The sequence below is a fragment of the Corylus avellana genome, chromosome ca2, assembly GCF_901000735.1.
Source record: "Corylus avellana chromosome ca2, CavTom2PMs-1.0".
Classification (NCBI taxonomy): Eukaryota; Viridiplantae; Streptophyta; class Magnoliopsida; order Fagales; family Betulaceae; genus Corylus; species Corylus avellana.
This window is the reverse complement of record NC_081542.1, coordinates 10,209,672-10,233,806: the sequence shown is the minus strand read 5'-3', so window position 1 is coordinate 10,233,806 and position 24,135 is coordinate 10,209,672. Positions and strand designations below refer to the sequence as shown.

Here is a 24,135-nt window from a genome sequence, read left to right as displayed (position 1 = left end):
TGATCTTGGTAGAAAAAAGTTAAATAGTTATTGATCTGATTGTTTGAGTTCCTATCAGTCAGCTTGGCATGTTATCTTGTTTTCTCCATATTGTTTAATGTAGGCGTGGTATGCTGGCCGTAAGACATTCATGCCTTTATGGCACATTGATGTGTTTATCAATGTGGGAGGGAATTGTACATTTCTTTTTTAGCATTTCTTCTTTTTTCCTTTGCATTTTTTATTTATTTATATATTTTTGGTTTAAAAGTAACAAAAAAAAAAAAAAAAAAAGAACCAGGGTGAATGTAAAAAGGAATGAGAAGGATAAACCCGTTTACATGGGTTAATAGTTGGGCACAAGAATTTGTTTTATAAAAATTGAACATTTTTTCCTTTAAAATTTGAACTTTTTTGCTGGCAGTAAATTGATAAACTCTTATACCATTGTTCGAAACATTTGACAAGTAAAATCTAAGGCAAGTTGGTCATTTATATCACTTGTGACATTTTCTTCCAAATCTACGAGGCAATCATCCCTACTAGTTAGGCCTAAGGACGAAAAAACAGCTTTTTAATAGTCCATGAAAGCATTGCTGACATCCTCAAGGTTTGTACAATTAACTCCATCTGCATTGATGATCTCCCCAATTCGATTGATTTTCCTTCATTGGTTTGCATACATATGAAAAAACTTTGTATTCCTATCGCCATTTTGCAACCAATGCACCTTCGCCATCTGCTTCCATTTTAGGTATTCTCTCTCAAGCATATCATCAATTGCTACTTGATTAGACTTAATCTTTCCTACGATATCAGCCACTGCTCTCCCTTGAAGAATTTCATTCCTTCCAATTTTCTTTTTTTAGCCACACAGCCCATCTACATCGACCTCCCTGTTTACTACATCTAATAAGTTGACGCTTACATTTTTTGAGTTTACTTTGAAAAATATCCAGAGGGTCCCTTTCAAACGCCCCAACCTCTCAGGCTTCTTTAACTACTTTATAGCATGCGTCATTGACCAACCAACTTGCTTCAAATTTAAAATTCTCACTTGAACTTGCATTCTTGATCCTCTGTTCACAATAAGTAATGAATAGAGGGCAATGGTCTGAGCTCCTACCAGCCAGAACAAAAATATCCACCTCCTCAAAAATATCACACCACTCCAAATTAGCCACCACACGATCAAGTCTTCCCTTAGTAAAATCATTATCCTCTCTATCGTTGCACCATGTAAACTTAGACTCCACATACCCCAGATCACTGAGGTTGCAATTCTCCAAAACTTCTTCAAATGCTTCCATTTGTTTGTCAGGTCATAGAGCCACCCCATATTTATCTTAAAGATCCGTAGTTTCATTGAAATCCCCTACAACCATCCAAGGCAACGAAGAGAAATCGTGCAGATGTTGTAGTAAATTCCATCCTTCCCCTCTTCGAGCAATTTCCGAGTTACCATAAAACCCTGTCAATTTCCATTGGACGTCCCTTCCCAACTCTAGATCTTCAAATTAACATGGCTCTTCCACAAGAGCGCTAGACCACCGCTGTGACCAACACAATCCACCACAAACACGCTATCAAAACCAAGTTGTCAAGGTAGGTATTCTATTTTATTTCTTTGAAGTTTTGTTTCCATGAGAAATAAAATGTCGGGCTGCTTCTCCCTCACCAACTGGCGAAGGTTTTGAACTGTTTGAGAGTTCCCAAGCCCCCGACAGTTCTAACTCAATAGTTTCATAATGAGTAGTGGGGCTGGACACTATCCGCCGCGACTCCACTCGACATTGGTTTGATCCCTTCTACCCTTATCTCCTTTATCATCTGCTTAGTGCCTTTATCAACCACATCCTCCTCCATGTGATTAATCCCAGAAAGCCCATTGTCTAAACAATCCAATCCGGCTTTTCTCTTTTGTTGGCCTTCAATCTTGGGATTATTTTCTCCTAAGACCACTGTCACGAGCTTGCTTCTTCCATTGTTTCAATTTTTTTGGGGGCAGGAGAGCTTCCCTCCACACTAGAAAAGTTGCTTCCTATGGTTCCTAATTGAAGATTGTTAATTCCTCCAATACTAGCCCCATCCATTGACAAATCTTCCAGCATCAAGTCTTCTTCATCCCGCAGTCTTAGCTCTTCTCTAGCCCCCTTCTGCTTATTTTGACCCTTCTGACTCATTTGCAAACAGGTTGTCTTCTCCAAACTAGGCAGCTGTTCCTGACCACTTTGAAAAATGAACCCATTATCTTCTATCCCTCTATGCTAGCCCACATGTACAATTCCCTACATTGCATGAGCAGTCCCATCAGCCATGTTAATTTTATCTTTTGCCCTATTCCCTTCCTCGCATACACCACACTCACCCTCAATAGTTGTATCCACATTAGAAACCTGAAAGTTGTTGTGAAACACAATGTGAAGCCTATCCTTAGTCAAAGGTTGGACAATTTCATGAAAACTCGTGATTGCCTCTTCATCACAGTTTAGTAAATCTTCTCTAGACATAGCTACACTCCTCTGCATACCGTGCCCTTCTCTGGAAAACCCCTTAACAGTATCTTGACTGTATCTAGACATATGCAGCCCATTGCCCATCCTTGCATCTATCACCTCACTCCTTTCGTGTTGCACAACAGAAACACATTCGGATGGAGTCTTTAGCTGCTGCTGATGCACCATCACCGAAGCAACTCTCCTCTCAACTGGAGCTCTTGCACTACCCAGTGGCCTCACCACTCCCGCCCTCAACCAACTACCAAACTAAGCGATAGACCCCGCCCCATACAATAGACGCTCCTCCTTCATAGGATAGCGGACAACCCTCCACTCCTTGCTTGATGACACCGCACTGGAAACAAAAGCAGGGAGGCGCTCATACTGGAATGAGATCCATAGTCTTTTAGATGGCAGATTTAAAACTCTCCCTCTAGCCAAAGGTTTGTTAGATCTACCAAAACCTTGACTCTTAGAAACTTGCCCCAGCCCACCCCATCGTTATTGACATCCACCCGTGCCACTTCTCCCACCGATTCACCAATGCTCCGACCCACCTCTCTCATCATGCACCCAATCGGTAAATCATGCAGTTGTACCTAAAACACGTCATGGCTTAGACACATCACAGTCGTTTGTTGTAAACCATCAAAGGGTTGTAGTGCCAACAAGTTTTTGTCAAATACCCATGGTCGTCCCTCCTAAATTCGATTCATATCTACCTGCTTGGTAAACTTGATAATAAACAAGTAAGCTCCTACTTCATGAAAACCTACAGATCCCACCAGGCCCCACACTGCCGCCATAGTCCTTCGAAAAGCCTCTTTATTCACTAGCTTCTCTGCAATAAGATCACCAACGAGACAAAATTCACTCTCCCTCCCTATCATATCTATCTCTGATGAGCACAATGTCACACTTTTTTCCTCCTCCTTCGTAAGATGTAGATTACTACACATCTTCACTAACTCGTCTGCCATAGAGAGCCCGCCCAACCCTTCCCCTCCACCTAATGTTTGAGAGAAAACGCACCCTTGCCGCATGGCAAGACAAAACCCCACTTTCGAGAATCTCCAAGAAACCCTAGAGAAAACCCTAAGAGAGGACCGAGTGTATGTTGATTTAAATTGAGTTTGGACTAGGTTTTGATAAGTATGAGATTAATGAAGGGATTATGAAGTATTTAATGTGTTAATATAGTTACTACACACGTTTGCCCTCCGACACAAGAGTCAAAGTGCACACCGCTTTAGCACCTCTGATTACAAAAGTTTGAATTTTTCAAAAAAAAAAAAAAAAAATTGCTAAAAGTGAGACCTGAGACGTGGCTGTAATGTTTAGAGAAAGAAAAAGAGTTTTTTTTTTTTTTTTCCTCTTTCTCACTTTAGGTGAAAAAACATTACAGACAATAATAAAAGGAGAAACTAACGACTGTTAAGCATATTAAAAAAAATATATATGCCTCTCACATGTTGGCGATTTATTAGTCTAGGTTGAATGAATTTCAATTTAATTTGGAGGAAATTTTTGTCTCTAAATTATGATTATATTTATGAAGGACATAAATTTCCTTCAAACCAGTTTGAAAGAAATATCCTCAAACCTATTTAAAATAGTGCCAAGTGTCTATAAATATTTAAAATGCACATTAAATTCTTAATGTCATTAATAGTACTTTAATAACTTAGACTAACGTTTTAAATGTTTACACTATTTTAAATGGGAAAATGTGGGCGGCAAAATGCATGACCCGTGATGGTTTTTTGGATCCCATGTTTGCAGAGGCGATGGCAGCTACTGTGACTGCCCATTTCTACAAGGAGTTAGGGATGAGACAGGTTCAAATGGAGGGGGATGCAAAAAATGTGGTTGATGCTATAAATTTATGGAGTCCTGATGAGAGTAGTCGAGGTCATCTTATAGCAGATATCCTCTTGGCACTTAGTTCTATCCCGATTTGGGAGATGGGATATGTTCGTAGAGAAGGGAATAATGTGGCACATGTTTTAGCTGCTGTTGCTTTGCACGAAAATGTTAATAGGGTGTGGTTATATGACCCCCCTGGATTGTATATGTGATTCATTGCATTTAGAATATTTTTGCTATACGCTCTTTGATGTAATACAATGCGATAGCAACTTTTCTCAAAAAAAAAAAAAAAAAAGGTTGAAGGGTATTTCTTTCAGACTAGTTGAGGCGAAATTTATGTCCATTTATAAATGTTAAAAAATAAAAAAATAAACAAAAAAAGGTATCATTATCATCAATTTTTTATTGTAGGCCTCTGACGGAGCGTGACATTCAAGCGCCTGGAGAAGAAAGTCGTTTTGATACGATAAAGAGATGGTCTGAAAAGAAGGCATCCCATGGGTCGCTTATTCGCTAATAGTGGGAAAAGTAAAAGGAATAGAAAACCACAGAGCTTCTTTTTTTTTTTTTTTTGTTTTTTTTGTTCACTTTATAAATTCCAAGCCCAAAGAATCTCACTTCTAATGGCAACGCAGGAATGAGAATGTCTGTTCCTCACTTTCTCGGAGCACTTGTTGCAGTCTTGCTCCTTCCCTAGCTGTAAGTCTCTGTGTCTCTGTTCGTGTTTTCACATTCTTGTACGAGAATTCAGTTTCTTTGGTAGTGATTTATGTTTCTGCTTGTTCTTGCACCCAAACCCATGTTCCTGTCATAGGAGAAAATGGGTTTCATCTTTTCATCCCTGTAGTATCCCTAAATAACACATTTCACCTGTTTTTAGCTCATGGAGATGAAATGGGTTTCGGCTTTTTCCCCCTGGAAAAGCCTTAGATTACGTGCACTGCTACTCCTGTTGTTGCTGCTGCTTTGCTCAAACCCTTGTCAGTGTGTTGATCTTCACCCAGGAGACAGAGCCTCGCTTCTAGCGTTCAAAACACGGGTCGACCGCCCTAACCAAAGCTTGTCAAGCTGGGTCGGGTCTAACTGCACCATCTGGACCGGGCTCACCTGTGAGAACCGGACCGGCCGGGTGGTTTCAATCAGCTTGACCAACATGAACCTGTCAGGCCAGCTTCACCCTAACTTGTGCTCACTTTCATTTCTTGAATACATGAATTTGTCCCACAACAACTTTAGCTGCCCAATCCCATCATGTTTTGGTAATTTAACTAGACTCAAAGCCCTTGATCTTAGTCACAATAGGTTTCTTGGTGTTGTGCCTGACAATCTCATGATGCTTAGGAATTTGAAAGAACTTGTTTTGAGTGGGAACCAAGATTTGGTAGGACTTGTTCCTTTGTGGCTTGGTAATTTCTCAACAAATTTGGAAAAAATCGACCTGAGTTTCAACTCTTTTAGAGGGGAAATTCCCGAGAGCTTGTTGTATTTGAAATCTTTAAAGCATTTGGATCTTGGGAACAATTATTTATCAGGTTATCTTCACGATTTCCGCCAATCTTTGATTGTGCTGAATCTTGGATCCAATCGGTTTTCGGGTACTTTGCCTTGTCTTTCTGCTTCTACTCAGTCCCTCAATATTTTGAATATAGCTAACAATTCCATCGTTGGAGGAATACCCACATGTATTGCTTCACTTCGAGCTTTGACACATCTGAACCTATCATCCAATCACTTAAACTATGAGATATCTCCTAGACTTGTGTTTTCGGAGAAGCTTCTTGTGTTGGATTTCAGTAACAATGATTTGTCGGGTCCTCTACCACGCAAGATTGCAGAGACGACTGAGAAATCAGGACTTGTTCTTCTTGACTTATCTCACAATCGCTTCTCGAGAGAAATTCCATTGAGGATAACGGAACTGAAAAGCTTGCAGGCATTGTTTCTTTCACACAATCTTCTTACTGGGGAAATTCCTGCAAGGATAGGAAATTTGACTTATCTCCAAGTGATTGATCTCTCACACAATCTTTTATCGGGTTCAATTCCTTTAAACATTGTTGGGTGCTTTCAGCTACTTGCATTGATACTCAATAATAACAATCTTTCTGGTGAAATTCATCCGGAGCTTGATGCGTTGGATAGCTTGAAGATACTAGATGTTAGCAACAACATGATTTCTGGTGAGATCCCACTAACTTTGGCAGGATGTAAATCTCTGGAGTTTGTAGATTTTAGCTCCAACAATCTCTCTGGAATCTTGAATGATGCGATAACCAGATGGTCAAACCTAAGGTTTCTCTCCTTGGCTCAGAACAAATTTAATGGAAATCTACCCAATTGGCTCTTTACCTTCGAAGCAATCCAGACAGTAGATTTCTCAGGCAACAAATTCTCTGGCTTCATAGCGGATGGTAACTTCAACATTAGTTTAAACTTTAACAATGGAGACATTGGTAGAGTGCCTAGAGAGCCAATATTTATAATGCCTAATGTGAACATCAAAGTTTCAGTGGTCATCTCTGACAGCAATGAATCAAGCTTCAATTACCATCTATATTCAAAAGTTGGAATTGATTTATCCAACAATTTGTTACATGGAGAGATTCCAGAGGGTCTATTTGGGCTACAGGGCCTGGAATACCTGAATTTGTCACACAATTTTCTTGATGGTCAAGTTCCAGGTTTAGAGAAGATGCGCAGCTTAAAGGCCTTGGATTTGTCGCATAATTCTTTATCAGGTCAGGTCCCAGGAAACATTTCCAGTCTTCAAGATCTGACCCTTTTGAACTTGTCTTATAATTGTTTCTCCGGATTTGTTCCCAAGAAACAAGGGTATTGGAGGTTTCAAGGTGCATTTGCTGGAAATCCCGACTTGTGCGTGGAGAACTCCAGTGGAAGGTGCGACTCCGCGAGCCTTCCAGCAGCCCCTGGGAAGACATTTCAGGATGCAATGGTGGAAGGGCCGATTTCTGTTTGGGTGTTCTGTCTAAGCTTTTTTGTTAGTTTCTACTTTGGTGTTGTTGGTCTCTTCTGTTCAGCTCGAACAAGAAATTACATTCTCCATACTAAAGTTTAATGCAATGTATGTGAGAGTGAGACCTTTTATCTTGTATATTCTTGTTGCTCTATTTTATTTGGTAACTTTACTTGTTATGATTGGATTTATCTTAAACAATCACTTCTCCATGTTAACTAATCTTGGTTCGATATCTCTGTATGTGTTGTGAAGGTTTAGAGGGCTTTTATTGACCACAGGACCACATTTTCTAGTAAGACTGCAAAACTGAGGACCATCTGGATGAGTGATCAATCGTTAGTTTGTAGTGGTAATATCTCTCTACCTTATCCCTTCCCTCCTCCCTAATATTGCCTGTTCTCTTTTCCCTGAAGAGGATGAAACTCTTAAGCACCCTAATATTGCCTGTTCTCTTTGCCTCTGGATACATTAGCCATGGGGAGCTTCTTTGGGTGTCCATCATTATTCAGCACCCCCACTAATGAAGCCCATCACTTTGATTTTTACACCCTGTTGCCTGTGACCTTATTTGGTTTACTTGCAAGAGAGTCATCCATAAAAACTTCAACTTCACCTCTGATGCTATGTTTCTAGCTGGCCAGATCAAAAAGGTCTCACTGAAACACTTGTTTGCCTTAAAGGTCAAGGTTTCTGGCCACTCTCCATACTCCTGGACTACTACTCCTGCGTTGGGGTTTTTAAACAACAGCCTCAATGCAGAGGCTGTTGTTTGCAATGACTCTGGAAAATTCATCCAACCTAGGACCCCCTTGTAATCCGAATATAGGGGAAGCTCTTGTTGCTGTAACGCCCCCAATAATTATGTATTTTGTAACTTCTTGAGGCCCTACAACTATGTCTCGACATTCACCAAATGCACCAGAGCTCTAAGCATAAACATCTATACATACGTATGTAGTTGTTTACACAGACAAAAATTTCCTTAAAACCTAGTTTAATAATTGCCAAGTGTCATCTCTCATATATATATATATATATATATATATATTAAGAGTCATTTATTGCTAATGTCACTTAGGCTGAAGGAAATTTCTTCCAAACTAGTTTAAAGGAAATTTGTGTACATTTACATTATGTGTTCAAAATATACATCTCACTTGCGTATCAAAACCTATTATCATAATTACACAAGTCATAGTTACATAAACAAAGATATCTATGCCGTCCAACTAAACTTGCTCACCTCAGGACATTATTCCCAGTTGGGCCCCCCAAAATAATTGTGCAATCAAAATTTTGTAAGTATCATGACTATTGTATGAATAATTATAGACGTCACGCTTGTGTTACTTTAAGAATGAGGGGTTTTTAAAATCACCATTGAATCAAAATTCAATAATAATAATCAATCATAAGGCCAATGATAATTTTAGAAGCCACATCACACAAGAGTGACTTCTAGCATTACTCCTACTGTCCATCATCCTTAACATTGTTTAAAAAATTAATTAATTAATTATTATTTTTTTTAAAAAAAAGGGAAGGGGTGGCTATTGGTTTGGTAGCTATCATCGGGGAAGGGGGTGGCTCGCAATAGGGTTGCACAAGCGATTATGGTTAGCGGTTACTGATTATAACCGCTAACCACAACCACCTTGGTTTTTTAATAGCTGCAACTGCCTAGGTGGTTAGCGGTTATTTTATAACTGGCAGTTAGCGGTTATTCAAACCAATAACCGGGGGTTTTATAACTGATTTTTTTGTATGAGTTTTTGGACTTTCTAAATGTTTTAGACCATCACTGAGCCTATTTTTTGGACTTATTTTAAACGTTTTGGGCCAAAGTGTTCTCAAAAAGATGAAAAGAACACGCTATTTTTTGGGCTAGGCAATGTTTTTGAATAAGATTTCGTAGAAAACATCACATACCACATTATATTTCACATACATATAATGTGAAAATAACGCCGTTTTGGTGCGTCGATTTGGATGTTATATATATATATATATATATATATATATATATATATATAGGCGGTTAGCGGTTATTAACCGCATTTTCCTACCCCTAAAACCGCTAACTGCAACTGCCCTAGGCGGTTAGCGGTTAGTGGTTGGCGGGACAGTTATAACTGCCCCATTTGAACACCCCTAGCTCGCAAGCCATCCTCTTTCCTTTTTAAAAAAAATTAAATTTTTAGTTTTATATATTTATATTTTAAAATTAATAGTGACACATGTCATTTTATTGGTACTGACATAAAACATAATGGAATTCGTCAAATATTTCGACGAAATTTGATTGTAGAAACTAAATTGCTTTTTTTTTTCATACTTCAAAGATGTATAAGTTCGTTTTAATACCACAAAGAATTAATTGTAAATTAAATAAACTATTGAGAATGATTTTGCATTTTTTCCTTCAAAATTTTTGGTCTTTTCTACATAAGAAAACATAACCCTTTTCAAAGTCTACCTACCACTACTGTTTGGCTTATGTTAGGCGATCGATTCTAAATTTCCAAAAAGTTTTCATTTTCTATGAATGAAAACCAGAATGAATATTGCATTTCCTATTGGAATAATGCTCATTCTTCATCATGAGCATATGAAAAAAAAGATAAGCATTCGTAAAAAGCTTATAACTTTAAACAATCATAGGGTTAGCCTTTTGACTCGGACTTATAGCCTTTTTGATTAAGAGCTAAAAACAAGAAAAGTTGCCCTCGGCTTTTTTCTCTAAAGGGGACTGACTTCTTTGCTAGCTGGCAGCTTCTTTTGTTTTTTTGACAAATGATCTCACCAAGTTTCTTGCGCATGCCTTATCTCTATAATTACTACTAACTAACAAATCTACTTTTGCTCTTTTGCTGAAAATTGAAATATAATAATAGAGAAGATCAACACAAGAATTGAAAGAATTAAACATAATATTTGAAGACTATTTTTAAAATAATTTTTTTTTTTCTTTGTCTACAAAGAATTTTGCGTTGTCTCCAAGTTATAGGATATTTTTGCTTTTTTCCTTTTTCTCCAAGCATTTTGATTAGAGAGCACTCAATACCTAATCTATACAAGAGCATCTAGTATTTTTTTATTGAAAAAATTACACTTTACCCCCTCAAAGTTTGGAGCGATTTGCAATTCGACCTCCAAAGTTTCAAATTTTTACAATTTGACTAATATTATTTCAAAATTTCCACATTGCCCATAATTTTTATTTTTTTATTTTTATTCTTTATATATAAAAAAAAAGGAACAAATTTAAGCTTGCAAAAATGGCCAAATGGCCTAGCCACCCTGATTTTTTTTTTTTTTTTTAATTTTTTATTAAAAAAAAAAACAAAAAATTAGGAACAATATGAAAAGTTTTGAATTCAATTGGTCAAATTGCAAAAAATTGAAACTTTAGGGGGATAGATTGCCAAAATTAAAACTTTGAAAGTCGAATTGCAAATCGCTCCAAACTTGGGGGGGTAAAATATAATTTTCCCTTTTTATTTTTTATTTTTTAATTCAATTTAGGAGTACCAATAAAATTTTAGTCTTATTTTGGTGAATAAAATTTGGTGAGACTGCTAATAGTGCTCTAAATGGAGCTTTGTAGATAGATTGTATATGGTGTGGTTCTTGGACAAACTACTTAATGTAGACCTTTCCTTGATGGAAAATAAATCTGACATGTCCCCTCTGCAGTGTCTGCAAAGCCTTCCAGATCTCAGCCAAGGAGGGAGGAGCTCTTCCCTCCTCCTCACTCACCAATCCATACAACTCTTCTTCAACCTGTTTCCAAAATACAATCCGCCACAAACAAAGTGCCCAAAATACCCTAACACCATCCGCCAACGGTTGAAGCTGCCACAAATTTATTTTTACACCCAACCACCAAGGCAAATCAGCCCTCAACTAGCACAAACCCAACACAGAAACAGTCGGGAATGGAAAGAATAAAATAAAAATGGGTATATATATAAATATTTCAATGACCCAAATGACAAAATCTAGTGTCGTAGTCGTTGAAACTCAACTCTTCTCTCAGGCCAAACCCCAATGTCGTTGACTGGGATGAGAAGATGGGAGGAAGGGAGGGATTAAGATCAGGTGCAATACCCCTGCCGCCCTACTGGACGGGGTGGATCTTGCACCGAATCTCTATCCGGTAGGGAGGGAGTGCGGGAGATCTTTTCCTTTCCTACTTTCTTAAAATAAAATAAAAACCTTTCACACCAAAACAAACACAACCTAAACAAAAACCTATTTCTCCACAGATAAAAAGAATTTGGGAATTTTGACATAAAACAGAATAGGCCCATCTGGTTTTTTCTAATCACACTCATCAGCCAAATATTCTTAGTATTTAATAATGCCAGCAGCTAGTGACCAACAAAACCTTGAATCCAAGAGATAAGTGGATTGAAACCTTTAGAACATCATCGCTTCTACAAATTTATGTTGAGGATGAATTCTCTCTTTTTTTAATGAATCTGTTTAGAATGAGTTTGTCTTTCTGACCATGGAGCCAAAAAGGTTCCAACAAAAAATAAAAATAAAAATTGAAGCAAAATTACCAAGAAATTGATGACAATGCAGATACCCTGCTGGCCCCCATTCAGCATGTGTGTTAAAAAGCAGGCACTTCTGACTCAAGGTTGTAACAAAAGATGCAAGGGCACAACTTATCTGACAAGCCAAAAACTTCATTGATGAGCTCCAAGATTGCTTGTCAAGAAAGCCTACAGAAATGGTGGGCAGAGGCTAAATTTGCATGCTTCATCTGGCCTGTTTCTGCCTGGAAACTCTGCCCACGCCTAAGAATCAATGACTGTCTCGTCTAATATATACCACTACAGTATAAGTTCTAGTATTTTATTGGTCCATCCAAGCTCCCGGAAGCAAACTGAAAACACAATTAAAGAACCTGCTTATTAGAATAATCGTGAAGATCAAGAACTTCATAAAAGGAGAAATGAAAAATTCCAACTAAATACTATTGATTATCATGTTAATTGAGAGAGAGAGGGAGGGAGAGAGCTAATGAAAATGATAACCATATTGGGAAAGTCAACGGTCTTGTTGCTTTGGAACTAATGCAGTGGATAAACCAAGACATTTATTTTCTCAGGATATCCAAAGTTTCCCCACCTTTCTGTTCACTACTACTACAACCATTACCAAGCAAGACTGAGAATTTTTCTTTTTCTTTTTTTTTTTCAGAAAAAAAAAAAAAAACTACTACCATCATCTCACTGATGCATAAAACTCAACATTGATACATGTGTGTGCGTGTGAGCATATATATCATCACTTTGATTAAATTTTAAACTAAGAGTTCTTGTCAGTACCTGTTGAACAATTGGATTTGTTGATGTTGTGAATTCATGAGTCATTCCTTGCCAGACAACCTTCCCCTCATAAAGAAACAGTAACCTACATATATCAAGTAACCTTTTGATTTAGCACTGCAAAATCACTTAGCAACGAACTTGACAAAAACTGAAGAGTTTGGACAGAGCATAACCTGTCGACAGCTCTACTGATAGTACTGTGTTGGTGAGTAACAACAACATAGGAAGCAATCTGTCCAGGCTGCCCCACTGCATCCTCACCTTTCATATGGACAGAGCGGATGAGATCTTCAACAACAGTAGATGCAATTGGATCAAGTCCAGCAGTTGGTTCATCATACAACAGCACCTGTTCAGGGGTACAAAGTATGTGAGGCGACTAGTCAATTCAACATTGAGGATACCCCTGCTATAAGGTGTTCATGTGCAGACACCGGACACATTTGCCCTAACCCTTAACACTGCCATATTAACACTCTTCCCCAGTATCATTGAAATAATCAAACATCAAACCACAATCAGTTCAACTGGAAAATTAATTCCTAATCATCAACCAGATATTCTCAGCATGCACTTGACACAACTTTTACTTCCCTTTCCAGAATTTTTTTTTTTATATTCAATAGCATAGATGAGAGGAAAAAAGTAGAAGAGAAACTATGCATAAAAAAAGGCACATATTCTAATTATTCCGGCATTTTGAAGCATCGAAAGGCAGTGCCGGTTACCTTGTAAATAGGTCAAAACAGGCCATGAAGAGAAGACTGGACAACTGGACAAAATAGCTCATCCAGTTGCGTTCAAACAAGCTATCAAACGAGTTTGGACAGAGTTGCTCGTTTGCAGTTGCCTTCGAACAAGCTTGCAAACAAGTCTTGCCCAATTTTGTAAAACCAACTTAATATGATGTTCTACTATGTTTAGAGTTTTATTTACTATAAATACATGTTATAGAGACTCAAGAACGTAACTTTTGATGTTATTTTGATTGTTTATAAATGGAAACACTTGAAGAGTGATTTTTTATACCTTTTGCCTCAATTCATTGATAGAATTTTGGTTCGAGAAGAGTTCTAGTTCTTGTGTGTGTTGTTTTTGCGAACCCACTACGTCACGCTGCATCAAAACACCTAGGTTTGTTGCTCAGGGGGAGTATCAAGGTCGTGTCCGTAAGATAAAAATGGCTTTGTATTGTATCAAGAAGTCATCGAGAGCATGGTTTGGAAAATTCATTGACGTGGTGTTGGAATTTGGTCTCCAGATATGTTAGACAGATCATTCGGTATTTCACTTACATACTAGTGTAGGCTATAATCTCCTTGTGATATATGTAGATGATATTGTGATTACCGGAGATGATTCAGGAGGCATTGCTTGATTGAAACAATTTTTGGAGCAGAGGTTTCATACAAAGGATTTGGGAAAACTCCAATATTGTCTAGGGATTGAAGTTGCTAGTTCTTGGGTAGGTATCAATTTATCTCAGAGAAAGTATGTACTTATTTGTTAGAAGATATGGGTCTTCTGGTGCTCGACCTATTGAGATTCCAATGGATCCTAATAAAAAATTACTAAAGGATGAAGGGGAATTATTTGAAGATCTTGGCGGGTATCGCTGACTAGTTAGAAATTTGAATTATCTTATTATTACTAGGCCAGGCATCTCATGCAATTAGTGTTGTTAGTTAGTTCTTAGTGACTGCTCGGGTTTCACATTAGGAAGTTGTTACTCATATTATTTCGTATTTGAAGAGAGCTCCTAGTTTTGGGATATTGCATAAACCAAACACAACTTCTTAGGGTAGACAGTTTTACTGATACAAATTGGACAGATTCTCCCTCAGATAGATAGTCTAATACAAGATATTGCACATTCTTAAAAAAGAGATAGTAGTTGTGTGGTCTAGTGCCGAAGTAGAATACAGGGCAACAGCTCAAGCCAGTGAGTTGAAGTGGCTACAACATTTTCTCTAGGAGATTGGGTTCTTCAACTCCGATTCCTAACCCATTGTTTTGTGATGACCGGGCAGCTTTACATATTGCATCTAACCCAAGTTTTCATGAAAGGACCAAGCATATTGAGGTTGATTGTCATTTTATTCGAGATAAGATACTCAGTAGAGATATATCTACACCATTCATGAAAGTTTGGAGACCAGTTAGTTGACATGTTAACAAGATGGGTATATATCAAATATGCTCCAACTTGAAGGGGAGTGTTAGAAGAGTTTCTAAGGGTTAAAAGAATATCTTGGTGATAGGGATTTGTTATAGGGGTATTTTGGCCATTATATTGAATTTTAATATATATATTATATATATATAACCTCCTCTTTCCCATGCAAACCCTACAACAAAAGGAAAGCAGAAGCTTCAACCTTTTGGGACACAAGGCCTACATCTTTTGCCTTAAATTCAAGAAATGTACAAAACTCTATGAGCAGCCTATTATAAATAGGACTCTTGATAATCAAAATTTATAAGTAATACTATGTAGGTTGTAGGTAATATTGGTATCATGGTAGGTTCCAGATTCATATGCAGCGCTGCAGTCTAAATTTGTTAACTGTGTCAAGAAAGAACAGATAAAAACATATACTACAAGCGAGAATGAAAATACTAAGGATATAATTCCAGCAATAAAAAATAAAACATAATAAAATGAAATTTTCAGAAAAATATTCTATCATCATCAACTACTCATGCAGGAAAGCCCCAGAAAAATAATGGTAGGAGAAAAATACAATGAGTCTATTCATTTCTTCAACATACCTCAGGTTCTATTGCTTCCTGTGTCGTATCAAAGATTATAGATCGAGCTAAAGCAACTCGCTTCTTCATTCCACCAGACAACTCAGAAGGTAACCGGTCCTCAACATCCTAAAAAACACTCAGATTTTGAATAAATTAAAAAAATAAAATTAAAAAATTTAGGATCTCTAAAGGCAGGGGAGGGGAGTGAAGAGGACTGGAGCTGGGCAAGCAGAGATAGTTGTTGGTGTAAACAGGTGAAGACATTTTTTAAGCATTTGCAAAATGCAATTTTCCACTGACTTACAAAATTGGGAATACTTTAAGGTGCATCAACATTGCCAATCTACAAATACAGTGGATAAGAAACTAGTACCAAATGGCTACAAGAATTAGATCGCCCAGGTTAGCACTTGAAATGACTTGAAATGATCAGATGATCCTAATTCATTAGGTCCCTAAATCTTCCCAACTGTTTTCAAATATATGAAATTTGTGGAAAACTCATTTGTTGAACATCTTTTCTATAAAGTACAAAAGGTCATTGCAGACCTAGTCCCACTCAATCAAGCCAAATATTTGAAGTTTGAAACACTACCAGGATCTGATATTCAGAGTGATTTGAAGCATACCTTTAAGCCAACAGCAGCCAAGGTTTCCGTCACAAGCTCCGAAATTTTATGCTCAGGCATGCTTGAGTTTTCATATCTAAGCAATTAACAGAAATTAATGATTTCTTGCTTTTAAAAAATACTATTAAATTAGAACTCGCACTATCTGCACAAGTCCTAAGGAGAAAAGGAAAATGACTCTTACAAAAGGAAACCAACATTTTCACGAACGGTCAAAGAATCAAAAAGTGCTGCACTCTGAAACACCTGTATGAAATATAGTAAATAAATTAAAATGGTCAACAACTTCAGAGGCCAAGATAACTAAAGTCATATACAGCTTAGAAGAAAACTTTTTCTTTTTTATGAGTAGCTTTAGAAGAAAACTCTACCAATCCAATACGAAGACCAGATATCTCCTCATCACTGATCAAACCAACCCTCTTTCTACCTCGTATGTAAACCTCTCCCTGCTTATTAAACAAAAGATAGTCAGCTGAGAGCACCCAATGAGTAACAGATTGAAAGTCTATCCAATCAAGCTTATTAAATCAGTTAAACCAATCAAGCAAGGTAAGAGCATATGAAAGACGTCAATTCTCTACCTTGTCTGGAGCAAGAAGTCCAGCAATAATTTTCAAAACTGTAGATTTCCCAGTGCCAGAAGGCCCAATGATTCCAACAGCTTCACCATGCCTAATCTTTACATGGCAACAAGGAAACCGATAGACAGAAATTAGTGCCACATAAAAAAATAGAAAAAGCCTCGAGCCAAAAGAATTCAGCATACAACCCTTCCCCAGTTAGGAGGCATAGACACTTCAAAATAGACATTGTATCCCCATATTTGACACTTATCGATACCATATTTTTCACCAACTGAAGGTATGCATTGGATACATATATACAAATATGAAATTTAATTTTTACCACTGATAGAGGATTGATACACACAACATGGATATCACACGGATACATTTGGTGGGGAAAAATAAAACTTTTTAAAGGAAAAAAGGGGGGAGGGTTTAAACATAAAATATGTGGTCCAGTGCTTTAGAAAGTTAGGATCCTTAAAATTCCCGAATTTCTATTAATGTCAAACATGGATTATAGTTAATATTAAACATATTAATATTTACACATTTAATCGGTTAACATATTCCTATCGAATCATATCCTAGATTTTGAATAATTGACAGAAAGCCATGTCCATACCACATTGTACCCTTTACAAAACAATATTGAAAATACGTAACTTTTTTTTTATAAGTAAATCAATTTTATTAAAAACGTAAGGCACCCCAAAGTGCACTGGGAGTATACAAAGGATCACCTAACTAGGATGAGAAAAACATACAAGGAACTCATCATCGCTAATCGACACCGGACAAACATACGCTACAGTCCAAAGATACAAAGTATGAAGACAAGAGGATAATATGTCCTCGGAGGACCTCTCCAAATCCTCAAAGCACCTATTATTTCTCCCTCTCTCCATAAACACCAAACCCCCCTTCCCTTCCCTTCCCTTCCCTTCCCTTCCCGAGGACCACCAACATGCTAGCAACTCGACAACCCTCCTAGGCATCACCCAAGACAACCAAAGCGGCCAAAGAAAGTACTCCACAAAACAGAAGCTACCTCACAATGAAGAAGAAGATGATCCACTGTCTCCTCACTCTTCTTACACATACAACATCTGTTCATCACAATCACATGTCGCTTCCCGAGGTTATCTAAGCTCAGAATTTTGCCCAAAGCCGCTGACCATGCAAAGAAAGCCGCCCTTGGAGGAGCTTGTGTCCGCCACACACTCTTCCAGGGAAATCTCCTCCCTTCCGTACTCACCAAGGAGATAAAGAGTAACTTGACCTTGAACAGGCCTCTTTTTGAGGAGCTCCACCATAATCTATCTTCAAGCCCTCGTCTCACTCTGGCTGCATGCAATACCTCTGGAAGAAAGAAGCAAAGACATCCACCTCCCAATCATGAGCCTCTCGAGAAAAACTCACATTCCACTGATTGGAACCACCCAGCACCTCCAAATTATCTGCAACTGAGGCATCCTTCGCACAAGCAATACTAAATAAAATCGGGAAAGCTGTCTTGAGAGCCGTATCTCCACACCACCAATCATGCCAAAAGCTAACCCTAGTCCCATTCCCCACCACAAATCTAGTAAAGCCTTTAAAAGTAACCCACCCTTTCCAAATATTCTTCCACAACCCCACCCCATACGCTCCTCCAGGCTCAAGAGAACACCCTCCCCATAAACTTCCAAACTTCAAATCTACCACAACTCTCCACCAAGCCTCTCTCTCCGACCCATAACGCCACAACCATTTCCCTAGAAGAGCGCGATTGAACACCAATAAATTTCTAATACCCAACCCTCCCTCCTTGATCGGAGTGCAAACCTTCGACTACTTCACCAAATGGTACTTGAACTCTTCACTTATACCTCCCCATAAAAAATTGCGCTGTAGCTTCTCAATGCTCTTAGCAACACTCACCGGTATAGGGAATAAAGACAAGTAATAAGTGGGCAAATTAGCAAGAGTGTTGTTGATAAGGGTGACCCTTCCCCCCTTCGACAAATACAACATTTTCCAACTGGCCAACTGATGTTCTATTTTCTCTATAACACCATCCCAAATATGCTTAGCCTTAAAAGAAGCTCTCAACGGAAGACCAAGGTACTTCACTGGCAAAGTGGCAACCCCACACCCTAAAATACTGGCTAACGAATCCACTTGCTCCACATTCCCCACAGGAATTAACATCGACTTAGCCAAATTAACCTTCAAATCAGAGGCAACTTTGAACAGCAAAAAAAACTCCGCAAAGAGCATAACTGGGTGGGCATAGAATTGCAAAAAATCAGGGTATCATGGGCAAAAAGAAGATGAGAGACGGTAGTATTACCGACCTTGAAGCCTTCTATCAACCCCCCATGAATAGCCGCATAAATCATCCTACTCAAAGCCTCCATCACAAAAACAAACAACAGCGGAGAGAGGGGGTCCCCATGTCGTAATCCTTTGGAATTGCTAAAAAAACCTTTAGGAGAACCATTTACCAAAATTGATAACCGCACTGAGGAAATACAATGTTGTATCCAAGAACACCAAACCCCTCCAAAACCACACCTCCTTAGCAAGTACATCAAGAAGCCCTAGTTCACATGATCATAAGCTTTTTCCAAATCCATTTTGCAAATAACCCTGGGCTCTCCAGATCTCAGCCTACTATCAAAGCATTTATTAGAAATCAAGATGGGATCTAGAATCTGCCTACCTTTGATAAAAGCATTGTGTCTTGGAAATAATCTTGTCCAATACTACCTTCAATCTATTTGCTAAAACCTTGGCTATGATTTTATAGATACCTCCCACAAGGCTAATCGGGCAGAAGTCTTTGAGATTGATGGCACCGGGAATCTTCGGAATAAGCGAAATGAATGTAGCATTGAGGCTCTTCTCAAACATCCCTTTGGCATGAAATGCACTAAACAGAAGATATAATATCCTCCCTCACAACATCCCAACATGTTTGGAAGAAGGCCATAGAATACCCATCAGGGCCCAACGCCTTATTGCCATTCATCTTAGACACAACCTTTTTAACCTCTTCCTCTTCAAAATCTCTCTCCAACCAGCTGGCCTCAACCTCCAAAATGGTATCAAAAGAAATACCATCTACCATAGGCCTCCAACTGCATTGCTCAGAAAATAGCTTTTTGATAGAACTCGACAATGTGCTCACTAATCTCGTCCTGATTTGAAGAAGGACTATCCCCAATCAAAAGGGTATCTATAGAGTTATATCTTCTGTTAGAGTTGGCTATAGAGTGAAAGAATTTAGTGTACTTGTCACCTGAAAATAAGTAACTTATCCACATCTATAACATAAACCAACATAAATTCAAAGTAAACCTCCTCAACTTTGAAACCCTTTAATGATCAAATTCATTGAATTCAGTCATTAAAGCAATTGACATGGTCGTAAGGAAATGGAGTGACTGATCAAAGAAATAACTATAATACAGCAGCACATTGCAAGTATGCAAGAGATCTCCTCCCAACCAAAATTGCCCAGTATTGATCCCCAAAAGCACCAAGACTATAAGATTCCAAAATTTTTAGTATGCTCTTAGTCAATTGGAATGAGAGAAAATAGTAAGTTATCTCAACATAGGCCGTACTCCTAACGCATATTCCAAACTAAAATTTGGACCAAGTGTATCTACATAGCCTGGGTACAGAGCCAAATCAAAAATTATGTGACAAAAGGACCATAGCCAGTGAAGACTAATATTTTTCATAACTATGAAAGTTAGACTCAAGATTCATGTTATAAATCTTTGTTCTCAAAAATGCAACTAACAACCCATCAATGTACCTTACCCACAAAAGATTCATAAGACAAGTGGACTACAACTCCTGACCCTAATCCTAAAGCAGTACTCATACTACCTATGGATCCCTGATGGGACAATGCTACAGCAGTCCAAGTTGGACAACTTTTTTAAGTATACAAACTAGAGCTGCAAGCCTGCAAGAACTGCATTCCAGGAATCTAGGGGTCGATCCAACAGTCTACTTACCTATGCAAAAGCCAGGGCTTCATGATCAAAATTGAGGCCAGTGTTCCCGGCTCAACCATATCCATTTGGAAGGAATGAAATCACAAGTTCAATTATTCATGCATAATACAATGTTAAGTGTAGGGGCATTGATAGTGAGCTAGCAAAAATATATCAGCAACAAATAATTCCTAGTAAAAATAGTATCTTTATCAGAAGCTCTTTTCTACTGATCTCTCTACAACATCCTTCGGATGACCTGTAACGATTGTAAATGAGCATCTATTATATGCAACAGATTTCTAGCTCCAAAAGACACATAACTTCAGATAGTCAATCAGTGAGCAATTCAAACACAAGAATAATCATGAAAAATTAAGCCTATAATAAAAATCTGCATGTCACTGGGTGAGTCTATTTGTCACCTTCAACGTAACAACTTTTTGGTGATCAATATATATATATATATATATATATATATATATATATATATGCGCACACTTCTCAATGTAAAAAATCCATGAGCTATGCAATGATGTTCCTCATAGACGAATTGAATGTTTAATTTGGAATGTGTTATATATGTTCCAAATCTCTTAACTCATAAAGTCAGGAGGAAGGCCCCAACATCAACTTCATGCAGTTTGATCTATATTATTGGAAATGAGCTGAATGGATGCAATCTGAAGATAGATAATATGAAATTGAATTAAAAAAAAAAAAATTCACCTTGAAGCTCACACCTCTCAATATCTGCTTCTCGCCAAATGACTTATAGACATCTTTACACTCAATGAGAACATCAGAATCATCCTCAGGCTCCCGTACAGAGCTTAAACTCTCTGATTTAAATGAATCCTAGTAAGATCATCCTTGTCAGCCACCATAAAAAGAAAATTAAAATTAAAAGTCCAACTTAAATTTAAAAAGGAAAAAATAAAAAACTAGAAACATGCGAAGTGAATCCGTGCATTCATACACATTTACAAATCATGAATCCAACTAACAAAGAAATGAAGCAAATATGTTAATCAAAACAAAAATTCATGAACAAAATGTGAAAATTCAATATCACTTGAATGCTAAATAGAGGAAGTAAAATAAAGACAAATGAATTTGATTATAATACAAAATATAAGATGTAATGTAACTAGATTTAACTGCAGCAAAAGTTATAAAACACAACGTAGAATCTATCAGTTAAATCTAAATCCAATAAGACGAGTTGCTCGTGAATTTGACCAAAGCTTAATAAACTGGTTATCATCCATAACATAGAAAATCACGAGAGAATGGACAAGCAATAGATATCAGTGTCAGCTACAACATATAAATTTTACACAGATAATAGCACAAATTACATCTCCAAAAAGACGGTATGATGATGTAAATGAAACCAAATTTGACTGTTAGCATTTGAAATTAAACAATAGAACAAATTGTTTTTGCATATGAGCCAATCTGAAGGAACTACCAAATAATCATTAAAAAATCCAACACAAACAACAATGTTGAGAGTTTCAAATGCAGATAATTACATTGAATTTGGTAGCAGAGGATTCATCTCTTCTCAAGTCCCGTGGAGGCGCCATGCAAGCGCAAACAACCTTTCTCTGCTCCTTCATATGCTTAAAACAACTCGAAGTGATCCTCCCCCCACCAGACACTGCATTTCTAGCGGACCGAGAAGCGCCATTTGATAGAGTCAGAGGAAACAAAGCCGAACCCAACAATGAAGCCATCCTTTTCCGAACTGATCGGGTTCTAAATATCGCGAAATCGCAAATTTTTGAAGCAGACCCAGATCGAAATTCCAGCCAAAAACACCTTCGGAAGAAAACTTAGGCTCCGCGAAGCGGAAATTTAGAGTTTGAAGCAGACCCAGATCGATTACTGGCCGAAAACCCTAATAGAAAACAAAAAAACCAATTGAATCTCAACATTCGAAATGGGTTTTCACCGACGAGGGACACAAAGGCTGTCTAGATGGAAGAAATTGACAGGAATGCGATGCAGTCCCGAGACGCTTTTAAAGGAGAAGAAACCGTGTTCCTCCCTCTGTTTCTTAAGAAAAGAATCAAAGAAAAAATGATGATTACGAAACTAAAAATTTTGTTTTTTAATTATTTTTTTTTAAATTCTTCCAACATGGTTAGGTAGAAATAATTTTGTTATTATATTCTATTTAGTCATAAATCATTTCCTTTTATCTATTTTTTCCTCTGCAAATTTCCAGGCTAAACGAAGAAATTTCCAAGAAGAGAAGTTGAAAAAAGGTATAGAATGATAAGAAAAACAAAGGGCTAAGATATCTGACTCGAGAATTTTCAAAGAGAGAACGCGTGCCGGTGCTTCAGCTTGTTTCTTTACTTTTTGCTTTTCTTTTGAAACACAATGCACACCGAAGGAATGTGACTAGGAGGATCTTCTTATCCCAACCTCTAGTTTAGTTTGAGCAAAAAAAACGTGTCCAAAAGGATTATTAAAATATTATTATAAGACTATTATTGTTGTTTCGATGTAAATTGTTTTTTGAAATTTTTATTTTTTAGTGTTTAGAACCTTTGAAAATTGGAATCAAACCGAAAATATTTTTGGTTAATTAGAAAAAAAAATTTAATTTCCGTAAAATGGTTTCCTTTTTTTAAAATCATAAACAATTTTTCGAGTTTAAGCTTTTTCTTCTCATATTCATTCTTTCTTGCATTTCATTCTCAACTGCCACCAAAGTTCGCATTTCATTCTCAGTCGGAAATTTTTCGTACGAGCCAAAAACAATAAAAAATGTTTTAGCATAAATCATTTTCTTAAAGCTGAAAATATTTTCCAACAGAAAACATTTGAGAATAATGTTTTAAGGTGTTTAAGAAAGAATATAAGAAATACCATTGATTTTGGGCTTAAAATACACTTTGAGAAGCTACTGGCATAACTAGGATAAGCCCACTCAACCCTAGGCTCGAGCGCACCTGTGCTCGAGCGCCTTCTTGCCTAAGCTCGAGCACACATGCACTCGAGCACATCTCCCTTGAGCTCGAGCACACTCGGCCTTCCAAAACACGGCAGAAGCCCAATTTCACCTTGGACAAGGTTTTCAGCCTCCTAGTCCAACTAGGAGACTGTCTACATTTTTCCTAGGACTTCCAAGGCTCGTAGGTTTTATTCCACCTCCTATAAATAGACCTCTAAGCCTTGAAGAGAGGTGTGCTTAATTTTAGATATAAAACATCTTCTTGGAGGCTTAGAGAGTTGAAAAGAAGAGGAACATGGCACAAGGCTATCCTAGCACCTGAATGAGCAACTAATTCTATAATAGGGCGTTGATGTAGCCATTTCCAAGTAACAATAGTTTAATTGCATTTTAATTTGAGTTTTTTTTTTATATGCATGATAGTTGTACTGTGAGAATTGATCTTAATGCTTATATTTAATCATTATGAAATTTTTCTCTTGTCTTAAAAAGCCTTTTATATTGCTTGAACTCAATCTTTCATATTTTCTGTAATTATATGAATGATTT

The 24,135-nt window shown here is 37.5% G+C and overlaps 2 protein-coding genes across 3 annotated transcripts; one reads left to right on the top strand and one right to left on the bottom strand.

The window, feature by feature from the left end:
* Nucleotides 1–4,905: 4,905 nt before the first annotated feature.
* Nucleotides 4,906–7,830, top strand: LOC132171942 (receptor-like protein CLAVATA2). Of its 2 annotated transcripts, none has more exons than XM_059583358.1 (2): nt 4,906–7,428; nt 7,576–7,830. In XM_059583358.1, exon 1 carries the CDS (start codon nt 5,230–5,232, stop codon nt 7,420–7,422), a length of 2,193 nt encoding a protein of 730 aa, XP_059439341.1. In that variant the 5' UTR covers nt 4,906–5,229; the 3' UTR covers nt 7,423–7,428; nt 7,576–7,830. The 2 variants fall into 2 exon arrangements, with proteins under 2 accessions (XP_059439341.1, XP_059439342.1); XM_059583359.1 differs by lacking the exon at nt 7,576–7,830 and having other exon boundaries at nt 4,906–5,045; nt 5,227–7,458.
* Nucleotides 7,831–11,626: 3,796 nt separating this feature from the next.
* Nucleotides 11,627–22,963, bottom strand: LOC132171220 (protein TRIGALACTOSYLDIACYLGLYCEROL 3, chloroplastic-like). The gene is made up of 11 exons (XM_059582484.1): nt 22,933–22,963; nt 22,154–22,521; nt 21,345–21,473; nt 16,636–16,731; nt 16,423–16,500; nt 16,236–16,297; nt 16,052–16,127; nt 15,441–15,548; nt 12,842–13,017; nt 12,666–12,750; nt 11,627–12,220 (listed from the first exon to the last, which is right to left on the bottom strand). Exons 2-11 carry the CDS (start codon nt 22,355–22,357, stop codon nt 12,182–12,184), a joined length of 1,053 nt encoding a protein of 350 aa, XP_059438467.1. The 5' UTR covers nt 22,358–22,521; nt 22,933–22,963; the 3' UTR covers nt 11,627–12,181.
* Between the last annotated feature and the right edge of the window lie 1,172 nt (nt 22,964–24,135).

Bases quoted from the DNA above. Each gene is read 5' to 3' on its own strand.
- LOC132171942 (XM_059583358.1), top strand. From the start codon at position 5,230: ATGGAGATGAAATGGGTTTCGGCTTTTTCCCCCTGGAAAAGCCTTAGA.
- LOC132171220 (XM_059582484.1), bottom strand. From the start codon at position 22,357: ATGGCTTCATTGTTGGGTTCGGCTTTGTTTCCTCTGACTCTATCAAAT. The intron at 16,732-21,344 runs GTGAATTTTTTT...TGCCATGTAAAG, and splicing joins TGAGAGGTGTGAGCTTCAAG to ATTAGGCATGGTGAAGCTGT. The intron at 16,501-16,635 runs GTAGAGAATTGA...TTTAATAAGCAG, and splicing joins GACTTCTTGCTCCAGACAAG to GGAGAGGTTTACATACGAGG.